The 23022-nt window shown below is 39.7% G+C and overlaps 2 protein-coding genes across 7 annotated transcripts in view; both read left to right on the top strand.

Annotated features, from left to right (window-relative positions):
* LOC136612430 (inactive cell surface hyaluronidase CEMIP2-like) overlaps positions 1–12541 on the top strand; it is a 126804-nt gene extending 114263 nt beyond the window's left edge. For all 3 annotated transcript variants that reach the window (XM_066592777.1, XM_066592778.1, XM_066592779.1), the window contains 5 exons: positions 3110–3332; positions 5936–6037; positions 9779–9939; positions 10026–10135; positions 12184–12541. In XM_066592777.1, coding sequence (XP_066448874.1) covers positions 3110–3332; positions 5936–6037; positions 9779–9939; positions 10026–10135; positions 12184–12332 — 745 coding nt within the window. In that variant the 3' untranslated portion in view covers positions 12333–12541. The remainder of the gene's footprint in view (positions 1–3109; positions 3333–5935; positions 6038–9778; positions 9940–10025; positions 10136–12183) is intronic.
* The window catches only part of CEMIP (cell migration inducing hyaluronidase 1), a 141850-nt gene that overhangs the window by 38341 nt on the left and 80487 nt on the right, over positions 1–23022 (top strand). The window contains exons 2-4 of one of the 4 annotated variants that reach the window (XM_066592782.1): positions 14367–14528; positions 18384–18477; positions 22021–22161. In XM_066592782.1, coding sequence (XP_066448879.1) covers positions 18405–18477; positions 22021–22161 — 214 coding nt within the window. In that variant the 5' untranslated portion in view covers positions 14367–14528; positions 18384–18404. Of the gene's footprint in view, positions 1–12760; positions 12796–13712; positions 14128–14366; positions 14529–18383; positions 18478–22020; positions 22162–23022 lie in introns of those variants that run through there. The other 3 variants (XM_066592783.1, XM_066592781.1, XM_066592780.1) reach the window with 3 other exon arrangements.

Raw genomic sequence — 23022 nt, 5'->3', positions numbered from 1 at the left:
GCGGGGGGGTAGCAGTGGGGAACAGGGGGGATCCCTCTCTCTCTCCCTCTCCCCCCCACTCCCCGCTGCAACCCCCCACTCACCCACGGCGCCCCCCGAATCTTTTCGCCCGAGTACAGAAGTACTCAAAAATCGCGGTACTCGGGCAAAAAAGGGGCATGGCCGAGTAGGTTCGCTCATCTCTAGTAGACAATAAACTTTGCAGAAAAATGTGTTCTTTGTTGAACGTAAACATGAAGAGCAGTAGCTCTGTGTAAAAGCACACAAACAACAGTTGTTTGAATTCTAAAACTCGCTGCTAGAGATGAGCGAGCGTACTCGGAAAAGCACTACTCGCTCGAGTAATTTGCTTTATCCGAGTATCGCTGTGCTCGTCCCTGAAGATTCGGGTGCCGCTGCGGCTGACAGGTGAGTCGCAGCGGGGAGCAGGGGAGAGCGGGCGGGAGAGAGGGAGAGAAAGATCTCCCCTCCGTTCCTCCCCGCTCTCCCCTGCAGCTCCCTGCTCCGTGCCGGCACCCGAATCTTCAGGGACGAGCACAGCGATACTCGGATAAAGCTAATTACTCGAGCGAGTAGTGCTTTTCCGAGTACGCTCGCTCATCTCTACTCGCTGCAGCAACTTTTTGAATGACTATTCTGTTGATAGTTGCCCCATGAAGACTGAGTCAAAGTTTTTTATTATTGTTGATTTCCAGTAGGGAAGTTGCCATGCTTTGAAAGCACTTGGGGCATTGGTTGACTAGGATGGGAGGCTGCAGCACAGATGCAATTGAAAATGATGACTGACGGAGCTAGGACATTCAGGTCACTGGGCAAAGACCCAGAGCAGATACTTCTATTGCCTTGGCCTAACACCAGTGGCACCTGAATCTCTTTGTCACCAGTCAACAATGACATTTCTGACTTAACACTCTAGAGCCAAACTACCATTGATTTACATGCCCAATTGCTTAAAATGTTTAGTCAGTGATTTCCAGTAACTGAAATACATTTTAGCTGTCAAATAGGCTTGAGGGCTCAGAAGCATCATGGGCTCTTCTTTCCAGAAATGGAAGGTGCTCCAGCATCATAGACTAAATCAAGGTTATCTTATATCTCAAATCTGATGTGTCAGATGATCAACTGTGGATGCATTTTGAAGACTATAACACCTAAATGTTGTTTGCACTCTTTGACTGAAGTTGCTGTACTGGTTGCATCAGCTTAAAAAAAACTTCTCTGCTTTCTTCCATGCGAATTCACAGTGCCTTGGCAGCGCCATCTGTAAGAACAGGCTTGCACAACTTGGCAGTAGGTAGGGACCAAAATTAAATCACAAACCTCTTGGGGCCGCAAATAGGTTTTTAGTGGCTCACTTACTATTCTATAGTTTAATGATTCAACTATTTTGCAAACAGCTTTGCTAAGCGGTACAAGTTTTTTTAAACATTTTGCCCAATTATAAAAGTTGTTCTGAAGGTAACCGTACTGCTGTAGTAAGCTACTTATTCTTACTTATTATATAAGTATAAGTAGCTTACTACAGCTACTTACAGCTGTGAGGTTAGGCCTCCAGAACAACTTTTATCATTGGACAACATTCAGTGCAGAGGAGGCCCCAGGAGCAGCGGTGCGCAGAATCTTCATATAGAATAAGTATAAAGAATCTGCGCACCGCCGCTCCCAGGGCTTTCTCTGAATGCTGCAGTGTAGTAAGCATATGTAGTAAGCTACTTATACTTACTATATAGATACTATAGTAAACATGCTATAAACTTTATAGTATCTTTACTATAATATCTATATAGTAAATAAAAAGTAAGTATAAGTAACTTTATAGTATAAAAATAAACTACTATAGTATAATATAAAAATAAGATTCTGCACACTGATGTGACTGGAGGCTTCTCTGAACATAGTGATAGTCATATGACTGGTAATGCTTTTCAGCGTGGCCAGTCATATGGCTGTCATTCATTGAAGGTCCTTTAACCCTTTCCAATCCAATTTGTAACCTGGTTTTCAAGGGGGCTTACTCTTTTTCTGCCGTTATACAACGGCGCTATATGCTGGCTAAAGCCAGTACTGCATGAGGTGACACGTTGGATAGGCTTCGACGGCAGAGAGGTTGGCAATATACAGTAAGAGAACCCCGCCGGACGTCTTCCAACATCGGAGCTGTACAGCCTTAAATCATAATGTCCTCAGAGGTCAGACAGTGGATTGGAGAGGGTTAATAAAGTACTGCCTGCACAGTCATGTCATGCTAGCAGCACTTTTACCTTAAACGTTATCGCTAGCAACTGGTAAAGTTTAGGCCAGCGGTAACAGATTGCAGGAATTCCTCTGCCAGACTCATATTGTGCAGGCCTGTATTAGAAGGTAGCTTTTCTACAAGACAGTATGTGACCTTTTAACAGATCTTGTAACATGGCTGGGAAACTAAGCCAAAACTAGAGACTACTCCTGAAGGAAAAGATAACCATGTACAGACAGCTGTTTTAGGGTTTTTGCCTCTAGTGACTGTACAGTAGGTTGCTGGCTGGGTAAGAGGTCTATTGTGTGGGTCTGGAGGTATACAGTTTCTATATGTGAGTAGACTTAAAAGGCCCTGCACTGCTGCTATGGGAAATTCGGTATACAGTTGGCAGATATTGAGTATCTACATCCCTGCTGACTCTATCACATTTTTCCTGTTTTTTTTTTCTTTTTTTATCCCTACTTTACATAAATCAACTTGCGTTTTGAGTTGAATATTGCTTACTTCTACTCTCCTTTAATTCTCACCATATAGTTTAATAAAGTGTGGTGCATACTTTAAGGCATTTGGTTATACTTTTACAATGCTGGTAGTCTTTGGCTCCAACATCGGCTTTTCTAAAGAATCTCATTAAAAGTGCTGAGCCAAAGTTTCCCGCTGTGACAATAACAGGTGATGAATTTCACTCATTACTATAGTAAATACTTTCTTCTTTGATATATTTAGTGTTTAGAGTAAAACTCAGGTCAAGCGTGTTTAGTACAGCTGTGGTTATTACATGCAAGGTATATTATTATGATTTATATTAAAGCACTATTTATTTCAGATTACGTTTTATGTACTAATGTCCTAACTGCTTTATTTCACCAGATATCTCTTCCTTCACCTTCAAGCCCATGAAGCTCGAGTTGGGCATAGCTACTGTTCCCAGCATGGTTGTGAGAGAATTAAGATCACTGCCCATTTTCATCCAGATGATTACACAGAGTGCATACCTAGACCGTTCCCTGACAGAGCTAACAGTGTCCAGTTTACCAAGTTACTAGCATCTCAACGACTAGTCCTTCCTTGTAGGCAATGTGGAGCCCCACAGGTAAAAATATAGTCTGACATTTACAAAGGGTTTTACAACAGTTTTTGGCGTAAAAAAATCACAAATTTTTGTATAAGCAGGGATTTGTGCAACAATTTTCAACTTTTTCCCTTTTTATACTGGCCTTGCCACTTTTCTGAAGAGTGGGCGTTGCTTGAGGGGGCGTGGCCATGCCAGAGCAGCAGATTTATATATATAAATCTGGAGTACGTTTCTGAAAAGGTGTACAGTGGTGCCGGGATGCACTGAATACATGAAGAGGCGAGCACCTCTTCATGTTTGTAGTGCACGGTGCAGCGGGAAAAATTGTACTAAACCCGCTACATTCCAGGCTTAGTAAATTTCTCCTAAAATGGTCAGTTTAAAGTCATGTTCTCACATGTCAGATTTGCTTTGGACCGCAGTGAGCTTTTTGAAGAAGCTAGAGGATAAATCCATAGCTGAACCTCAAATTTTTGCTGCAGATGTGTCAGCAGATCTGCACACAGATTAGACCCATTGTTATTCTGTGGCGCTAATCTGTGGCTTTTCCATGTGGAATCCATGGTAATAATGAACGTGTTGTGAACTTTAAGATTCCACCAATGATTTTTTTATGCAACATGTGACTTGGGTACAAAATACCCTATTGGATTGCATTAAAGTAACTTTCTGAGCCTAGACAAAGATGGCCGCATTGCTTATCTGACTACCTGGCTATTTTGCCATGATAAAACGTCAGCCAAAAATCGCGTCCATCTGAAGCATGGATTTCCAATGTATTCATTCAAATGGATGATTATTAGCATGCATCCGTAGTCTAAACACTACATTCTGGTCTATCTGGCCAGTGTTGCTCACATAGGCAGCACGGATTAATCAAAGCTGTGTGTAGTGTCTTAGACTAGTGATACATACTAGTTCACATTATACATTAGGTAGTCGGAGAAGCGGTTCTGCCATCTCTGTTTGCCCAGCACCGGAGGTTCACTTTAATTGCAGAATGTCTGCCCATCTACTAGCTTGTGTAAGGCTGCCTGTCCACGGGCAATTGTTCATTGTGTTATTGTAGCGATTCTCTGCTTGTGGGATTTAAATTGCGGCATGCTGCGATTCGCCGCGATGCACTGACAGTGGCCCTCCTCCTCCGCGGCAGAATATCGCTGGCGATAATCTGCAACGGACGTCCATAGGGGGGCCTTAGTCTCTTCATTACTGTATAATACTTGCATTAAAAATTTTGTTGCTTTACCATTGTAAATCCTGCTTGAAATGGCTGCCACTAGGGGTCTCTTCTAGCTTCTCTGCAATCCACTCTCTGTGGTTAGGTACAGACCTATATAGTAACAAGGACACAGGCATGTTTCCATAGCAACAGGGCGAGGCGCTATCTTCACGGGCAGCTCCCTTATACTTACAGGCAGCAGGCTGCCAGATCTGCAGCCACTGTGATAACGATCTCCACAGAGATCAGCATTGGAAGTAAGGCTGCTTCCACATGGGCGACAAAATTGCACGATTTTCTCGCAATGCAACGGAGCTACGAATCGCATGTATGTGAAGCCCATGCTTTCCAATGGGTTCCTTCACATTAGGGATGCTTTGTAGGCTACTGCATTGTGAGGAAATAAAATCACGGCATGCTCTATACAGCTGTGATTTGCAATGTTTTGTAGCCCATGTTTCCCTATGGAGCCTCCCTTTGTGTTGCATTGCACGAAATCGCAGTTTTTGTGTGATGCAATGCAACTTTTATAGTAGGAAAACGCAGCGATATTACACAAAGCACCTTCGATTTTCTCGCGGCTATATCACTTTTGCCTGTGTGAAAGAAGCCTGAGGGAAAAGAAGTCAGGACAGGGAACTACTGGCAGATTGCTATGCTTTCTACATGTCCCCTCCCTGACAGTGGATTGCAAGACAGCAGAAAAATGGAGAAGACTACCTGAAAATCAGAACTTACATGCAGAGTGCAAATAGCAGCAAATGAGAGGGAGAAGGAGAACCTGTTATATTTTAGAAAACTTGCTGAAAAGTCAGAAAACACTTTAAGTAAGCATGAAAAAAATGGTATTGTTATTAAAATGTAAAATCTATTAGCTGTCCATCTGGAGTATCTGCACTATGGGCAACACTGAAGAAGAAAGGAATGGAAGGTTATTACTTTAGCATACTTTTGGATAATCCTAGTACAGTAATAACTGGGCTTTGGGTAACATTTATTTTAGTTAGCTGTAAATCTTAGGTGAATGTGACTTTCTTTGCACAAGACATGGATTGGCAGCTGATGATCTATATGTCATCCAAGGCTTTTTAAGGACAAGTTGGCAAAAACACAGACACCCATCATTTCTTAGTACAAAAAACAGTTACAGTTTATATCTACTCCTTATTATATAAATACTTGCGCAGTGCAGCAAAGGTACTGAAATGTACAATAAACAGTCGAAGTCTGCATATGACACCAAACGACCACAGAGGGAGGGTAACCGTAGTCATGTGACACAGTATTATAATGATATCCAATAAGCTCTCCACTGAAATAATATGTTTTACCTTATTTTACTGTATTTTTTAATTATCCATGAACTGCTTATAATGCTGTCTAATAAATTATCTTACAGACTGCTATCACCAGCAGCCCATCGCTTAAATACACAAAGATACAGATACAATCCATCCGCAGAGAGGATGTTTTAAATGGATTACAAACTGCCTTCATCAAGGTAATACTGTAAATGCTATATGGATTCATGTCACCAGCAACAAGCTCCAGAGGTATTTCATGCGTTTAGTGATTTTGTGCCTTTTTAACAGTCTTGTGGGAATGTAAAATTAAACATATACTTTAATTAACGGAATTGCCCCATTTGGACTCCCCTCAGGTCCTTCCGAGACAGGTTAATTGCAAAGAGTTTTGCTGCTGCGAACCCATTAGATCAGTATATATACAATGCATTTGGAAAGTCTTCAGACCCTTTAGCTTTTTTTCACATTTTGTTATGTTGTGGTCTTGTGGTAAAAAAATACCTTATTTCACATTATTCTGCAGTCAAAACCCCATAATGACTAAGAAAAAACAAAAATTCTAGAAATCTTTGTAAATGAAAAAAAAAAGGAAAACTAACATTTTGCATTGACATAAGTATTCACACCTTGGACTTAGTAGTTAGTTGAAACACCTTTAGCAGTGATTACAGCCTTCGGTCTTCTTGGGTATGATGCCACAAGGTTTGCACACCTGGATTTGGGGATTTTCTGCTATTCTTCCCTGCAGATCCTCTCCAGCTCTGTCAGGTTGGATTGGGACCATCTGTGGACAGACATTTTAAGGTGTCTCCAGAGATGTTCAATTGGGTTTAAGTTAGGACTCCAGCTGGGCCACTCAAGGACATTCACAGAGTTGTGCCTAAGCCATTCCTGTGTTGTCTTGGCTGTGTGCTTATTTTAGGGCTGCTGTCTTGTAGGAAGGTGAACCTTTTGCCCAGTCTGAGGTCCCTTGCACTCTGGATGAGGTCTTCATTAAGAATATCTCTGTACTTTGCTCCATTCAGCTCTCCATCAACCCTGACCCGTCTCCCGGTCCCTTCTACTGAAAAACACCCCCACAGCATGATACTTCACTTTAGGGATGGTTTCAGTCAGACATAACACTTAGAATTGAGGCCAACAAATTTAATCTTTGTTTCATCAGACCAAAGGCTCTTGTTTCTCACAGTCTGAGAGTCCTTTAGATTTTTTTCGGCAAACACCAGAGAGCAGAGGCGTATTCCTGGCCACTCCGTCATAAAGCCTAAATTGGTGGAGTGCTGCTGTGATGGTTGACCTTCTGGAAGTTTCTTGCATCTACAAAGCTTGCATCTTTGTAGGTCAGTCAGAATTGACCATTGGATTCTTGGCCACCTCTCTTACCAAGGGCCTTCTCCTTCAATTACTTAGTTTGGTGGGTTGGCAGCTCTAGGTAAAGTCCTGGTTGTTCCAAACTTCTTCTGTGCTCCTGGGAACTTTTACTTCAGCAGAATTTTTTTGTAGTGTTGTCTAGATCTGTGCCTCTACACATTCCTGTCTATGAGCTCTACAGGCATTTCCCATGATTTGGTGTGCTGGGCAGTCCCCCTGGCACTGGGGTCCAGACTCCATCCCTCCCTCTCCCTCCTAAAAATGCCCCTTTTTTTTGTTGATGGATGTCTCTAGCAATGGCCGCTGCATGCATGATGCATTTTATTTATGGTGTGCTTGGCATGCACTGAAGGAGCAAGTACATGGGTGTAACTTCTGCTCATCTGGAATGATGGCATGCGCATTTGTCGGCCCCTGTGCTTACCATTCACCTCTACGGATCCGCCGTGAGAGTCCCATGACGCACCAGCGGTGGGTGGTGACGCGTAATCACGTATCACGTACAATGGGAGCCTGACGCACATTTTTCCGCGGCAATTAGAACATGCTGCGACTTCCTTCACGCTGCGGAATTCCACAGTAAAATTCTGCAGCGTGAACATTGCAAGGCAAAAAGCTATTAGGTTCAATAGAACCTAATAGCTGCAGGATAACACAGCGGATTTCCGCAGCATGAAGCGCAGCATAAACCCATTTGTGGGAATTAGGCCTAAAAGTGTTATCTACTGACAGTGCCTTACTTTTAGCATATAAGAAGGGGTTGTTTGAAACTACTGTAATTCTAGATTCCAAAACACATAACACAACATTTATCTTCATCTGGTTGGTAGGTAATATTTACCCTGGTTTGGCTTAAAGGTTTTCTGGTGCTCAGGTTGACCCTGAGTCAAACGTCTAAAAGAGCAACAACAAAAGGACAAAAGCTGGCTCTTTAAAAACACTTCTTTTATTCTTCTTTGATTATAAATAATGCATAAAATTATAAATGATGGGTACCGCATGATATCATGTCATCACACAGACGCGTTTCGTAAGCTATAGCTGTGATCAAGGAAGCAGTGACTTTCGAAATGCGTCTTTGCATTTATATAGTATCACGCGGTACCCATCATTTATAAGTTTATGGATTTTTTTGTAATTAAAGAAGAATAAGTCTTTTAAACTAGCCAGCTTTTCTCCTTTTGTTACTGTAATTCTACATTATTTTACCCATCATTCCTTTTTTTTAACATGGAAGTGCAGTTTATGTGTGCAAGTGCTCGATTGCATCTGCTAATTACATGACCCAGAGTAACTATTATTAATAGTAATTAGGATAATGCTAAGCATTAGCGTCAGACATATATCCATTTGCCGTAGTCCTTTCTATTTGCAAGTATAAAGATGAATGAAGACCAAATGCCAGACTAAGATCAGTGCTTGTTAAAGGGGTTTTCAGGACTACAATGTTGATGATCTGTCCTTAGGATAGGCCATGAGCATCAGATTTGTGGAGGTCTGACTCTCAGCATCCTTGCTGATCAGCTATTTGAAGGAGTCACTGTACTAGAGCAAGCGCTGCAGCGTCTTCATTGTTTCTATTCCCCTCATACACCTGCATGCTACACATTTAGTAGTGACTGTGCTCAGTATTGCAGTGTTGTTCTCTTCTCTTGAATGGGACAATTGCTGCAATACGCAGTTTCTTCAAACAACTGAGCAGCCGGGTTACCAAACTGATATTGATTGCCTTACAAAGAAAGACCACTAATATTGTAATGGAGCCTCAGCTCTCTTTACTTTGCATACTTTTCATTAACACAATGGGGTCAGCTGTGTAAGCAAATGTGTTGGTGGTTATCCAGCTATGTATAGGACACAGATCATACACAAACCCAAGGCAAAACATGTGGCTGCTATGGGGGCATTGGAGAGAGGGGGTGCTGTCCTGGTTGGTCCTATACCTTTGCCTATTGAGTGGCCAGAACATGTGCAGGAACCCAAGAGTCCTAAAAAGGATGTGGACAGGAAAGCAAGCACCAGGCTTTCTTGTCCTAAGAAGTAAAGCCTGGCACCCTAATGGGGGAGGAGGGGCATTTTAAACTTTGCTTTGGGATCTCTCTTTTCTGTGTACATCACTGAATAAGCCTCTGTGTACCAGACCATGTAGTAGGTTTATAGTCTACACTCAATTTATTCTAAGTAGTTAATCACTTATTGTAAATAAAAATTCTGACTTTTTTCTAGGTTTTATGTAGGATTTTTTCAAAGTATAATCCAGTAATACTTCTTTTCAGAGGCGTAACTTTAAGCTCCCGGGCTCCAATACAAAACCTGTAACAGGGCCGCCAACTATAATGCTTTCTTCATAGTACCAGGCTCCCTATATGGAGAAGAGAGGCCTTATGAGCCCCCTAAGGCTCCTGGGCCCAGGTGCAACCGTGGCCCCTGCAACCCCTATAGTTACGCCCCTGCTTCTTCTTCTACTTATTGTTCACTTCAGATGTGATATTTGAATTATAGGGAATTAAGAGCATAGTAAAGAGTCCTGCATAAAGTATTTCTCCACATTGTATATGTTGTTCTAGGTTGATGAGGAACTTTTCCTGTTTAAAAGGAGGGGTCTTTTCTTCTTGGTGTTGGACGCGTGTTCAGGAACAATTGTAAGCAAGAGACATTTTGAAATGATCAGCGATCTAATAACAACTAAAGCAATGGCAAGTTACATTCAAGTATCGATGAAACAGAGGTATGTGGACAACCAGATGAGAGCCAGTAGCCTACATAAACACTTAAACATTGGCTCTGTTCTTATCCTATTTTTTTATATTCTAGATCTGTGGTTCTCATTTGCTCTCGAGATATTTTGAATGTTCCATCAAGTTCTGAAATGTCTATTTTTATCAAACTCGGATCTGCAAAGCCTATAGTGCTTTATGAAAAAGGTAACATCCTGTGAAAAAGAGAAAAAGTCCTATATCTGACAGCATGCAGCATATGGATCAGGTTTACATAGAAGATTAGGGGATGGAAGTGATGTACATTTTTTTTAATGCAATTTCTTTTTAGCGCAGAACAAATGGACAAATGTACAGACTTTGCAAAAAGAGACACTCAGGTCTTAGCACAATACAAGATATTCATATATTAGGAAAACATATTGTTTAAAGATGGTGAAAACAGGAACAAGGGAATGAACCATTGATCACTCTTGAGCTAACACATCACAGTTGAACAGGCTTACAAAATGACACTGAGAAAGGATTAAAATACCATGGGAATATGTTTTAAGGGAAGTTTTTGCAGAGTCTATTCAGGGTTGCCAAAGTGTTAGAAATGTGTTTCTTGTACGAGTATGAGATTCCCAACTTTCCAATTCTTCAAAACGAGAGATCTGTGAGACCTTTTTCTCCATAAACTGTAGGAGGTTTAGATGCCCTCCACCTCTGTGGGATCAGGAATTTAGCAGTCGTGGGCAGCATGGTTGGGAGGCTCATACGAAAGGGGAGGAGATACAGTATGGTTTCCATAACAGGACTAGTTGTGGGGTTAGTTTAATAGCTGTCAAACCGTTTTTTCACTGGGCAGTTCTACTATAAGTGTAGAGATGTGTCTTTGTGTGTGTTACATCACCAGCATCTATCAGATGGTACTAAAATTAGGCTGAATAGGTAAGCAGGGGGTTTTATATCACCTCGTGAGACATTTGTCTGAATTTTCCTGAATGTGTACAGATTTAGAGAAACCAAGAAAGTTGCAGAGAACGCTGTCTAGCTCTTCTTTTGAAAGCGATATATTCAATTCCTTCTCCCACTCCCTGATAAACCAAGGTTTACTGGGGGTAAGTCATAAGCCTGTATATAGGTGTGATAGAAGGTTGTGGGGGAGCTTGAAGAGGGATAAGAATGTTTTGAATCACATAGGGTCTCTCACTGAGTCATGAATAAAGTCTTGAAATTTTCTAAGTGTCAAAGTAAGTTCATGTATTTCTAAATAATTTAACATGGAAGAGTGGAGGAAAGTCTCTAATTGTTCTACACCTCTTACTCTAGGGCTTTTGAGGACATCATGGATCAAATAGCTGACAATTATCTGGGAAATTAGTAGAGTCTTATTAATAAGTAGGGCTAGTATCAGAGATGTTGGGGTCATTGGGGAGAGTATAAATTTGTTTGCAGAGTTTGAAGTGAATTCCTGAAAGACCTGTGTAGTGCCTTTAGTGACGGGGCTGATATATTGTAATGGGAAGTGGGCTTTGCCCAAAGGAGGTAGAGATTATTTGGCCCCAAAAGGTTCCTTTCTATATCAACAGTGGGTGAAGTCATGAAAGTTTCAACTAAGGAAAGCCACCTAGACAGATGTATTGTAGAATTTGACCATAGGCAGAGATTGTCTGACAGAAGTCAGCATACAGATTAGACATAGGGTGATTTTACACTGGCAGACAGACGCCCGAGTAATCGCTCAAACAAGCGATTATGGATGACTGTTGTCCACTGTAAACATGGAACCCAACAGGGCAAGAAAGCGAGAATCGCTTAATTATTGGAATCGCTCAGTTTTCAGCTCACCTAAAAACCAAGCAACTGTTGGCCCATGTATACAGACAGTAGTTTAGCTATGAATGACTGCCTGTTTATTCTGAATGACGATAGTCGGCTGGAAGAGATTTCTAGCATGCTCCACCTCCATTCACTGAGTTATCATCGCTCCGATGATTGTCAGGTGATTAAGTGCCTAACAGTTGTCCTCTAGCTTTCCATGGCAAGCAGCAGCTCTTTATGAAGTTTGGACAAGGAGATGCTAGTGCTACATGTACAACAAGAGAATGTATATAGTCAACTCATATCAGTGAACTTTGTTAGAGGAAAATAAATGATATCATGCAAGAGGATGTTAGAAATACATGTTTTTAACTGTAGAAATAACAAATAAATAGAAGACATACCTAAAACATACCAGGGTCTGATCTATCATTTGTACTGTTTTACAGGTAGCTTTGCCATGGTGGGATATAAGGGGCTATCCACCCCATCCTGGATCAAAATTAATAATAACAGTCCTGATAAAAGTGCGGCATTCATACAACTTTACTTGCCTCTGATGTTGACTGAATACAGATGCCCAACTCCAAAAACTTAGGGATGACAAGACTGTTCAGCTGGTGTCCCTTTACACTGCAGTCCCTATGGCCTCCACAGACCACAATTATCCAGCTGCCCCTTTCCTCATCACCAGTATTTCTTTTTCTAACAGGTCATGAAAATGTGATGTTCTATAGAAGAGACATGATGCCTTTTTATACTGTTGCTGTTTATATTGTCCAGTAAATAAATGTTTTCATTCCTGTATTATTTTTCCAACTTATTTTCCATGAGTGAATCTGTAGTATTATTGAAAGCAAAGTCTGAAGCCTGCACCTGCCTCTTGTAAATGGGTTCATCTGCCACTAGTTATTTAGTAACTTCTATCTGACTATATACTGTTCATGTCACGTGACAATAATTCTGTGCACCTGCTTGTTTGATAGATAATATTTGTTTTTCTTCAACTGTATCATTTTGTAACAGAACTGAGAAGTTGTTTAAGGAGCGCATTTTACAAGGTAGGTTTTGTCTGTGATCAAGTCAGGTAAGATAAGTCTGGGTTATGCTGCGAAAATTAAATACATACATAATAACAACAATCTTTATTTGTATAGCGCCAACATATTCCACAGGGTTTTAGAAATCGGGGGAAACGTATTTACAAAATTGTTATTATTGTTTTTGACATTGGAATAATGTAAATGTTATAGTCTGTTTGCTCCTCATGTCTTGCTCCATAGAGGCATGGTTTCTATATATTGCCATGTAAGCCTGAAACAGCTGGAGGAAAGTTAGAATTAATGGCTCTGTAAAGTTATATTGTTTGGTGAATGTGCTACATACCAGTGGCTCTACAAAAGGGCCGCATGACTCTTCTCACTATCCAAAATAGGGAACAATGCTTTCATATTAGGAATCCGCAATGGGAATTAATGTTTTCAGTTACTAAAAGTTAGACAGTCCTAAAATACACCAGATTTATCACCGTAGCTTTGTTGAATGATAGAATTTTAAGATTGTGTAATCTAAGTCTAGACCACTAAGTAGTTGGCTTAGTTTCCACCAAAAATTGTGGCGCTATTTGTGGCAATTTGGCGCAATTCTGGGTGCAATTTAGGCCACAACCTTTTTTTTTGGTCTGAAAGTGTCTATAAAACATAGTAAACACGGTGCAAAGCATGTAAAACAGTTTTCTGGCATAATTTGTGCCAGAAAACTTGTATTTTGAATAGTAAATAAGCCCCTTTGTGTGTCCCAGCTTTTTATCTTTTTTTGTTACTTTATATTCCTTATGTAGATTATTTTGCATTCTTCTATGGGATTAGTTCTCATTTAGCTGTTCTGTACATGTCCCTGCAGATTTTGTCAAATTCAAATAAGTCATGATTACATGTGTTTGATATCATGTTTCATCCTGTGGTTAATCTACATATTTGAGGTATTCACTCACCTCGACAGACTTAAACGCAGCAAGGTGCTTATGGGCTGTGTGGTATCCTGAGCTTGGCAGCTTGCATACCAACATCACCTATGGATCCATGCTGAGGATAAGGAGGAGTTCATCTCAAATCATAGGCTAGGACAGTAATTACAGGCAGAGAAGAGCTGTCTGCTAAACAACATAGTTTCTACCACAGTCCTGTGATTAGACCTGATGACACTGGCAAGAGCGGCGTACAGTGAGAAATGGGTGTTATCTTGATTTAGAACTTGAGCATGAACCTTCTTGAAACACAAAGCACTTTATACTTCCAGTGAGTAAGATTACCATGATCACTGCCTGACCTGTGCCAGATTGGCTTATCCTGGCATTTTCTGCAGACTCATGTAATACAGAACATTGCACACAGGTATGTGATTTGTATATACTGTACTGCCCTGTCTATTCTCATTTTTCTAGTCAGTATATACAGAACTCTCCCCAGCTTGTTTATTTTATTACATTCCTGCTGTTTATTGGACCTTGCCAATGCCAGAATATAGCTCCAGGCTTTATATGATGTGATTAATGCATTTTCCTCTCAAAGAACGAAAACTTGATGGTTCAGCTTCATCTTGTAAACATGTGCTTTGCTTTTTTTTTTTACAGAAGTGACACCTCACCTGTATTGTTGAACTTAGCTGTTAGTTTTGCAAGTGAGGGCTGAATGAAATGTGATAATTGCTGAGGACAGGTGCATCTGACACTTTGTGCGGAGTGGGCCATTCATCAATATAGGAAAGTTTCAAAGCCAGCTACTATTTCTCAGGAGTGTGTATTTTTCTTTTTTAACTCTTATGTTGCTATTTACAAATGTGTCTATCCTTATCTTGTCTCTAAACCCAACACATCTGAAGAGCTATGGTGCAGGATGTTAATCAAACATGAAAGGAAACATATCCGTCCAATGGATGCCTCGCCAGGCACCATCTGTTGGCCATCTGTCACAATAGGCTCTCAAGTTAAAAATACATATATGTCCGATGTATGCCTTGACAGATGCCATTCACTGCCCATAGTCACCATTGTTAAAAAAAAACCATATATGTTTAATGGATACTGCCTTTGGCTGGATGGCAGATGCCATTTGCCACCTATAAGCTCTAGTGTGATAAATTGTATATCTTATCACAATTCAAGCATCCCCCCCCCCTCCCCCCCGTGAGCTTATAAAAATGTATGAAATTCTTGGCTTTTTTACAAACTGGAAAAACGTATGTCCTGGCATATCCTTGTCCTAGTATAGGGCATCCTGAGTTAAATGTAAACTTACCTTTAAGTGACTTGCATATATAGTAACATAGACACATGTCCATCCAGTTCAGCCTATTACCCTCCCAATGTTGATCCAGAGGAAGGCAAAAAAAAACCAATGAGGTAGAAGCCAATTTTCCCCATTGAAGGGAAAACAATTCCTTCCTGACTCCAATCTGGCATATACAGTATGATTTTATATATAATTTTTTAAAATCCACTTCAGATCTGTGTTTCTATTTCCCTATCTGGAGGATACATATTGCTTTACTTATATTTAACACAGTCCCGTGCAGAATATGAATAATACATTTCAAAGATAAATAGCACGTCTTGGCCTTTCACTGAATGATATGTGCGGGAATGCTATTAACAGAAGGTATTATACTAACCCTGTGAGAGACGCCATGTGTTATTCTCATTGACCGCATTGGAAATATGTAGATGATGATTCCAAATACTACTGTGTGAGGTGAAATGATGACACAGGTTACATTCAGCTGTGTCTAGGAGCACGTGAAATGCCTGGAGAGATATTCAGAAGAGCACATTGACAGTGTTGCTGAATGTAGATGTTTCCTTGCGTAATCTGTCAGATATTCAAGTGTTTTCAATCGCTAAGAGGAACATAAAAAAAGTGTAAGCTTCTATATATGACGGTCTTCTAAAACAGTCACTTAAGCAACTCCCTAAGATTTATTTGAAGATCTCCAGAGGTCTTTTGAGATCAGTCCACTTGACTTTTTTCTTGGGTATATACTTCAATGCAGTAGAATATGCTTAAATTGCCTAGCATTCAAGAATTCCAATACTAAATTCACCTATAGTAACCTGTCTCAAAGACACTTGTCACACGGGACGGAATATGCCGCACGACGCACCGCAAGCCATGGTAAATTCCGCCGTTACCTGCATATTTTGATGCGGAATTGAAAATGGCTTAAATCTGCCTGCAATTCCACATCAAAATCCACACTTAGACCTGCAGATTTTGGTGTGGTATTCTGCATCTGCACATTTGGCTGCGTCCTGTGGTGTAATTCCGTCCCTTGAGAAAGGTCCCTACGCTGCCCTCAAAGTCTCACAAGGAGCAAGTGCTCCGCTCCACTGTGCTGGTATGCAGCCTTCCTGATGAGACTCTGCAAATCTACAGCTGGAAGTAATTTGACAGTATTGGTCTTGCCAGGAATCCAAATATATATCCAGGGGTTGCTGCCAGGCGTCTTTCCAAGGCGGACTGCATAAAGCATCCTATCCATGAGGGAATACACAGATGGATTTAGTAAATGCTTTAGCAGGACTCATCCAGTTATATCCTGACCCAGCTGGCATTATTGTTTGCTAACCTGGTGATATGTGCTTTGTGATATGAAAGCATTACTTACTATTGGACTGCTGCAAGATTGAGTGTTGGGTTTAATCCGTGGACCAGATTATTCCTGGTCTACATAAATATTTTGCTGCAATGGATTATGTGACCAAAGCTAAGTATAACTGGAAACCAGAACTGTGAAAATTCCTGAAAGTATAAATTTAGCAGAAAGATTTCCAGCTAATAGGAGCCAACAATAGAAAGGGCCAGCATTATGTAACTATGGAGGTGAGTGCAGGTAGCAGTTAGGACTGGTCTACAAATTGTGTCTCCTAGGGTTATATTCACATGTGGCAAGTTTGTTGCAGACATTGCTGTGCTTACTCCATGCATGTGGATGGATCCTGCAGAAATCCATGTGCTTTCTGTCGAAACAGCCCTATTCATAAGTATGAAACTGGTTTTCAGTAGCAGAAATTTGCGGAAAAGTGCGATATCGATCCTTGAAACTCGGACTAATACTGAACTCTTAAATCTGTGATTTTTTTTTCCTGCAAGTGTGAACATCACTGCACCTATGATTTTCATACACTTGAAAAGGCATATTGTTTCAATAGTAAAAATAGAAAGATTGTACTTTTTTTCATGCTCCCATTGAAAGTAATAGGCAAATTTGCCCAAAAATAGATAATACGATTTTTCTATCTCGGACTCTCTGTCTGAAAGAAAAATTGCCCATGTGTATAGAAACATAGAAAATATTGCGTTATTTTCTTGTGTGAGTTCCATACATATCGTAATCAGATGGAATTCGCAGGAGGAAATCGCCCACGTAAATACTACCTAAATAGTTACCATACAGAAGTGGACCTTATTTTTTTAAACTGTTCAACTTGTCAGGATCGGTATATGTTCACTAGATAATGTTATAGACATCATGATAATACAACTGTGTGCCCAAGCAGCCCACTCATTGCAGATGTGGAATTTATAGTGCAAAGAATGTGAATAGAGCTGAACAAAACTCCATTGAAATAAAACAGAAAAATGTATGAATTTTCAAATCTTGCTCTGTCACTGTTTTTTTTCCCCCCAAATTCGCATGTCAAACTTTTTCAGACTATTCAACAACAGATAAAATCTGCTGTGTGGGCAAATGGTCTTATGTAAGCTAGTGTTATAATTTGTGTTTCAATCCCTCACTCTTTTAAAATCTCTGTTTCCTGTCAGTGAAACAAGATATTCTATTTTACTACCAGAGGCGTAAAGCCTACAGTCTCGGTAGAAATAGCCTGATCTTCAGTTTGCTGTAAGCTACAGTGAAAATAATGGGTATTGAAAGGGATGGAAACAGAAAATATATTAAAAAGTTGCATATCTCTCTCTTGGTCAGATTCCAAGTATAAGGCAATATTATATTGTAGTTCTAACAAAACAAAGGAATTCTTTAAAAGAATATTCTTGATGCATAAGTTTTGCTTTGCTGTCCTTGTAATACAGTTAATGCTTGCAGTTTGCTTATGGTTTGCAGTAGAGATAAGAGATAGCACAATCCACATAGCAGCGAGTTTACATTTATGTCATTATTAATGTGATGTACGAATAATTATTTGCAAGCACAGGAGAAGTGTTGAGGGTGAGAATGAATGCATTGTGTCAACATAAAATGTCCCTAATTTGTGTCTTCGTCATGTTGACTGACCCGGAGAAGTTCTGTGACAGTGACTACAGCAGGGATAGTGAGAGAATAATGTCTAATGCTATCTTGTTGTGTCAGTTACTTTGGAGGCCCATTGACTTCTCTGTAATCAGTATGTTGGGATGGGTGTAAGCTGGAGGTTAAGTGTACTTGGCAGAGGGCTGTGCATGTCTTCTGATGAGGGCGACAATATAAAACACCAGCACTGGCTGGTCAACATACAGAGCTGTCTCTCTACAAATGTTGGACACTGTAAACTAGCACAAGGCAATGCATTGGGTAATATGAAATGTAATTGCTACTAATTTGAGAGCATTTTAACAAGCATCCACATAAATTAACAATGTCTTGTGTTTTGTAGGAAATAGGAGCTCCAACAACCATGAGCGTGGGCAGTGTTGGAATAGTTTTGCCTCTACTATTGTTTGCTGCAGTATTTTCTTCTTGGGCGTCAAGTAAGTTTACAGTTTTAAAGATAAATTAACTAGAATAGTGAGAGCTCTGCCCAGATAGTTGAAATTGTATCCCCTTCATTAAATTTGTACTTTTTTTATTCTAACCGATGGCAATATTTGTGCTTACTAGTAGATTATTTTTAGATGCTTTACAGATCTATGAGCAGAAGCATCTTTAAAGTGGTGTCAACCTTTGAACTATCGATAACGTACCCCAAGGATAGGTCAATAGTTGATCGGTAGGGGTTTGCCACCCAGGAACCCCACTGATCAGCTGTTCACCAGGCCACTGTGTCAATCTATTTAACAAGTTGGATTCAGTGGGAACAGTGCCAGCAATCCCAACCTGGGCCTATGCATAGTGTACAGAGCTGCCTGTTTCCAGCTCCATAAACAGAGACCATATTCTGCTGAAAAGCTGATTGGTTGGGGTGCTGGTTGGTAAATCCCCACTGATCAACTATTAATGACTTATCCTGCAGATTGGTCTTCAAATTTAAAGGTGAGCAAACCCTTTAAGCCTCATTCGCATAGCTGCATTAGAGATCTGTAATTTAGTGTCCATACAATTCTATAGCTTCATAATGAACACTGTGCCTTCGATTTTTTTTTATATAGGCACAAAGAGGGTCTTTACTCACTAACTGTATACAAACCTGTGAAAAAAAACCATGAATTTCTCCATTGCAAGTATTATTATTACAGGAACATTTTTTTGCTAGAAGCGTCACTTATCATGGAGGCTTTAGTCACTGGCACATTACTGGTTTGTAATATAGGCCCAGTAGGACTCCCTGAGCTGTCAAAGATGGCTGATGCTCACAGTATTGTGGGGTGTGTGAGTTAGCCCTGGTTTGCACCAGTCTGTAATCTGGAGGCTATTGATGCAATACAGTTTGCGGTATTGTGTCTGTACAGTAGAATGATTTATATAGGGGTTATTCAAAAAGAATCAGAAGATTTGGGGATTTAATTAAAGACAGACTACAAAAGACAAGTACACAATCCTCAAAGGTTTAAAGTTTTTTATGACATACCAGTAAATTCCATTTTTCTGCCACACCACAGCGCTGGGTGTCTCCTTAACAGTTTTATGGTCCTGGAATTCACACTGCACTTGAACAATGGATTCACACTTGGTGAACTCATGCACATAAGACAATTTTTCCTGTGGTGTCGCCATTTTCCTATAAACTGTAAAGAACAAGAAGCAGCGCTGCGATGTGGGAGGTAATGAAACTTACTGATGTGTCATAAAAGATGTTGAAGCTTCCTCTTTTCATTGATGTGCGGATTGTGTTCCTGTCTTTTGTAGTTTGTTTGTAATTAAAGTCCCAAAGCTGCTCCTTCTTTTTGTGTAACCCTGTACTCTACAAAAACTAAAATAAGAGGAAATAGGTTTTTTCAATAATATTTATGTTAAGACAGGAAACTCCTATTTCAGAAACGTGAATAAAATTTCTCCAAAATGACACATTTAACACATCTGTCCAACAACCTGTGGATAAGATGCAATATTGTAGTGAATCATTTCTAAATATTGTTATGTTGTTATTACTATTTTATCATAATTATTATCAATTTTATGCTGTTGTTGTTTTATTTTCTAATGTTGAAGATTAGATCAGCCAATCAATGGTGTCCATGTATGTAGATCCAATACGCAATCTGTGATTATATAGCTTTAATTCACTGGCACTTTTACTTTAGCATTTAAGTGTAATAACAGTTAAAAATATATAAACCTGTAAATTGTTGCATTGGTACATTTTCCTGCTGTGGAAATTGAATCACAACCAATAAGTTGTATTAGGTGTTACATCTTTATTGGATACCTTTAAATATCATCACTTTTTATTTGTGTTGGACTTGGGCACAGAGAGCACATTCCCTGCAGGCCATTGAACAATACAGACGTTTTGCAACTGGTCTTTTCTAAAATTAGACAAATGCAGCTTTTGAGTATATACAAATTCACATAGTTGAAAATAAGTATCTGGTTTTGTCTGTCTGCATAAACTGTGAACCTTTGGCCAAAGTAAACCGATTTCAGTCATTGCTTAATGTGACAGCCCTGTGGCTGAATCCATTGTAAGACATTCTAGACTGGGTTGCACAAAATATGGGAAATATTGGGAGCACATCAAGTTGTCTGGACTTTAGTGGACGTCATAAATATTGTTATGTGCTGACCACATTACCCTTTGTTTTATGCATTGGGGGAATCATGAAAGAAGATCTATTGCTTCATAGTAATAAGACATGCTACAATATTAGTAATAATTATTTCTAACACCGACATATTCCATAGTCTTTTACAATAAGAGGAAATGAATAAATAATAAGCATAAGTAAAAAGTTAAAAAGGATACAAAAGTGAAATGACTGCATAGGACTGTCCCCACCGTGCTAGTTCCAGAAAAATATGAGGGGATAGACTCAACTATCATATTTCCAAGGGAAGGAAATACTCTGAATTTAGGAGTTTATGAACACACACCAGAAAGGGGCCCATTTCAGTTGTTACTATGGCAGACTTGCAAATTAGTTTCTGGCATACTTGGCTTACTCTACTGAATAGTATTTTATGCTACAAACATTTGGGAGATTTACTGTTATAAGGCCATATTTACATGGACGACTGTGACATTGGTCCAAGAAACTCCGACCAATATCACGCTTGTAAACCTGCAATTTTACCCACAATTGTGATGAAAAAACGCATCACATCGCTGCACATGCGTGAAAATCGCATGTTGCTCCAATAGTAACAGTAAAAATATATTGCACTCACATAGAAATCACATCTACATGCAAGTGCAATGCAATTTTTTTTTTAAGCCTCCCATAGGGCACACTGTGATTTTTCTATCTTTGACCCTAGCTCATGTTTGTTTTTCCCTCCACACCATTTCTGTAACCAATGGGTCAATTCCTCACCCCTTTGCTTGTTGAACAGTGCAGCTCTTTTGGAGAAGGGATTCCTACATGGTTTTTGCCACCCAGTAGCAAAGTGGAATGGATCAACCAGGGCTTAGTCCCCCTCTCCCCGAGTACCGCATAGCATCTGCATTGTCTGTCTTTAGGGGAAAAAAGATTAAAAACATATTCTGAATTTATAGCATAATTTTCTCTCCACACAATCAAAATGGATAATTAGTGGTAGCTAATATATTTTATTTGGCTTCTCCTATATTTATATATAAGTTTATAGGTCCACTGCACCCAAAATGCAACATGTTTTGCAAAATAGGCATTTTAGCACTTGGGTGATACTTTCTTATTATTTACATTGGTTACAAAACAGATGTTACATTGTTAACCTTGCTGTCATTTTTGGCTACTGTACGACTAAGATGATTCACATTCTTTTTACGAGAAAATAAATAATTTCCCCCAATTATAAAGACCCGTGATAACATGCACAAAATATTTAGGTCAAGTGTCAGATTTTATGACATAATGGATTACATTATTTGTTAGCATATAAACAATACATTAGATACAGTTTGTTAATCGTTGTTTCATTTCATTTATTATAAGGAATTTGCCCTCATGAAGACCCTGAATTACAGCCCTGGAGACCGGACCATAGTGAAGAAAATCGTGTGACTATTGATGGGGGCAAAAAGTTCCTTTTGACGTCTTCTGTAACTGTACACTCCATACATATTACCAGTGGGGGTAAGCTAGCTATTTTTTCTAATCTGTTTTTTAGAGAATCACATCCCACAAGGCATATAGTTCAGCAGAAAATGTTGCTTTTTCATTTATTTCTTTAAACAAATCATGTTGTTGATCAGCTGGACCATAAAATTTGGCAGCATGTAAATTCATAAGCGGAATCTCCGAATGCTAAGCCAAATCAGATTCAGCTGTACACACAGGGTTAGGCTAATGACAATAATCAGCAAGTGTGAATTTAACCCTATTTACTAAATGGCATTGTCTGATCAGTTAGTCTATTCCATGTACCTGTGAAATATGAATTCTCAATAGCTGTAATTACTCCAGAAATGCTGCAGGCCTGCATACACTGACATCATGGCTGTAAAATCATAGTATTTCTTATACTAAAAGATCTCTGTATGCAAAAATTTGGCTACTAAAAGGTCTCAGTAGGAAGAGATGACATCTGGCTATTCTGCCCAGCTGGATCACTTTGTTAGTTACCCTCAAGCTAGATGGTGTTCCGTCATTCAGATTTAGAGAAGTTAATGGCAAGATTATACAGGATACAGGGCTGCAGTGGAAAAATGGAAATTCACCAAACCAGGTTTAGACCTCATGTAGAAGGCCATACAATCCCTGAAATATGGACCCATGGCCCTACTGTAGCTTTACAGTATATCCCTTCAATTTCATATGGAAGCATACAGAGTTTTTTTCTGCTGGGTTCAGTATGGTATGCCATATTACAGAGTAACCCCATAAAATGCCACAGAGTACAATACAAAAGCAGAATCCTTATTTATATAGCGCCAATATATTTTGCAACACATTACAATTCACAGAGTACATGTATGTTATAAATGAGATGAGATA

Source organism: Eleutherodactylus coqui, chromosome 2 (genome assembly GCF_035609145.1).
Source record: "Eleutherodactylus coqui strain aEleCoq1 chromosome 2, aEleCoq1.hap1, whole genome shotgun sequence".
Taxonomy (NCBI): domain Eukaryota; kingdom Metazoa; phylum Chordata; class Amphibia; order Anura; family Eleutherodactylidae; genus Eleutherodactylus; species Eleutherodactylus coqui.
This window is presented reverse-complemented; position numbering and strand designations above follow the sequence as displayed.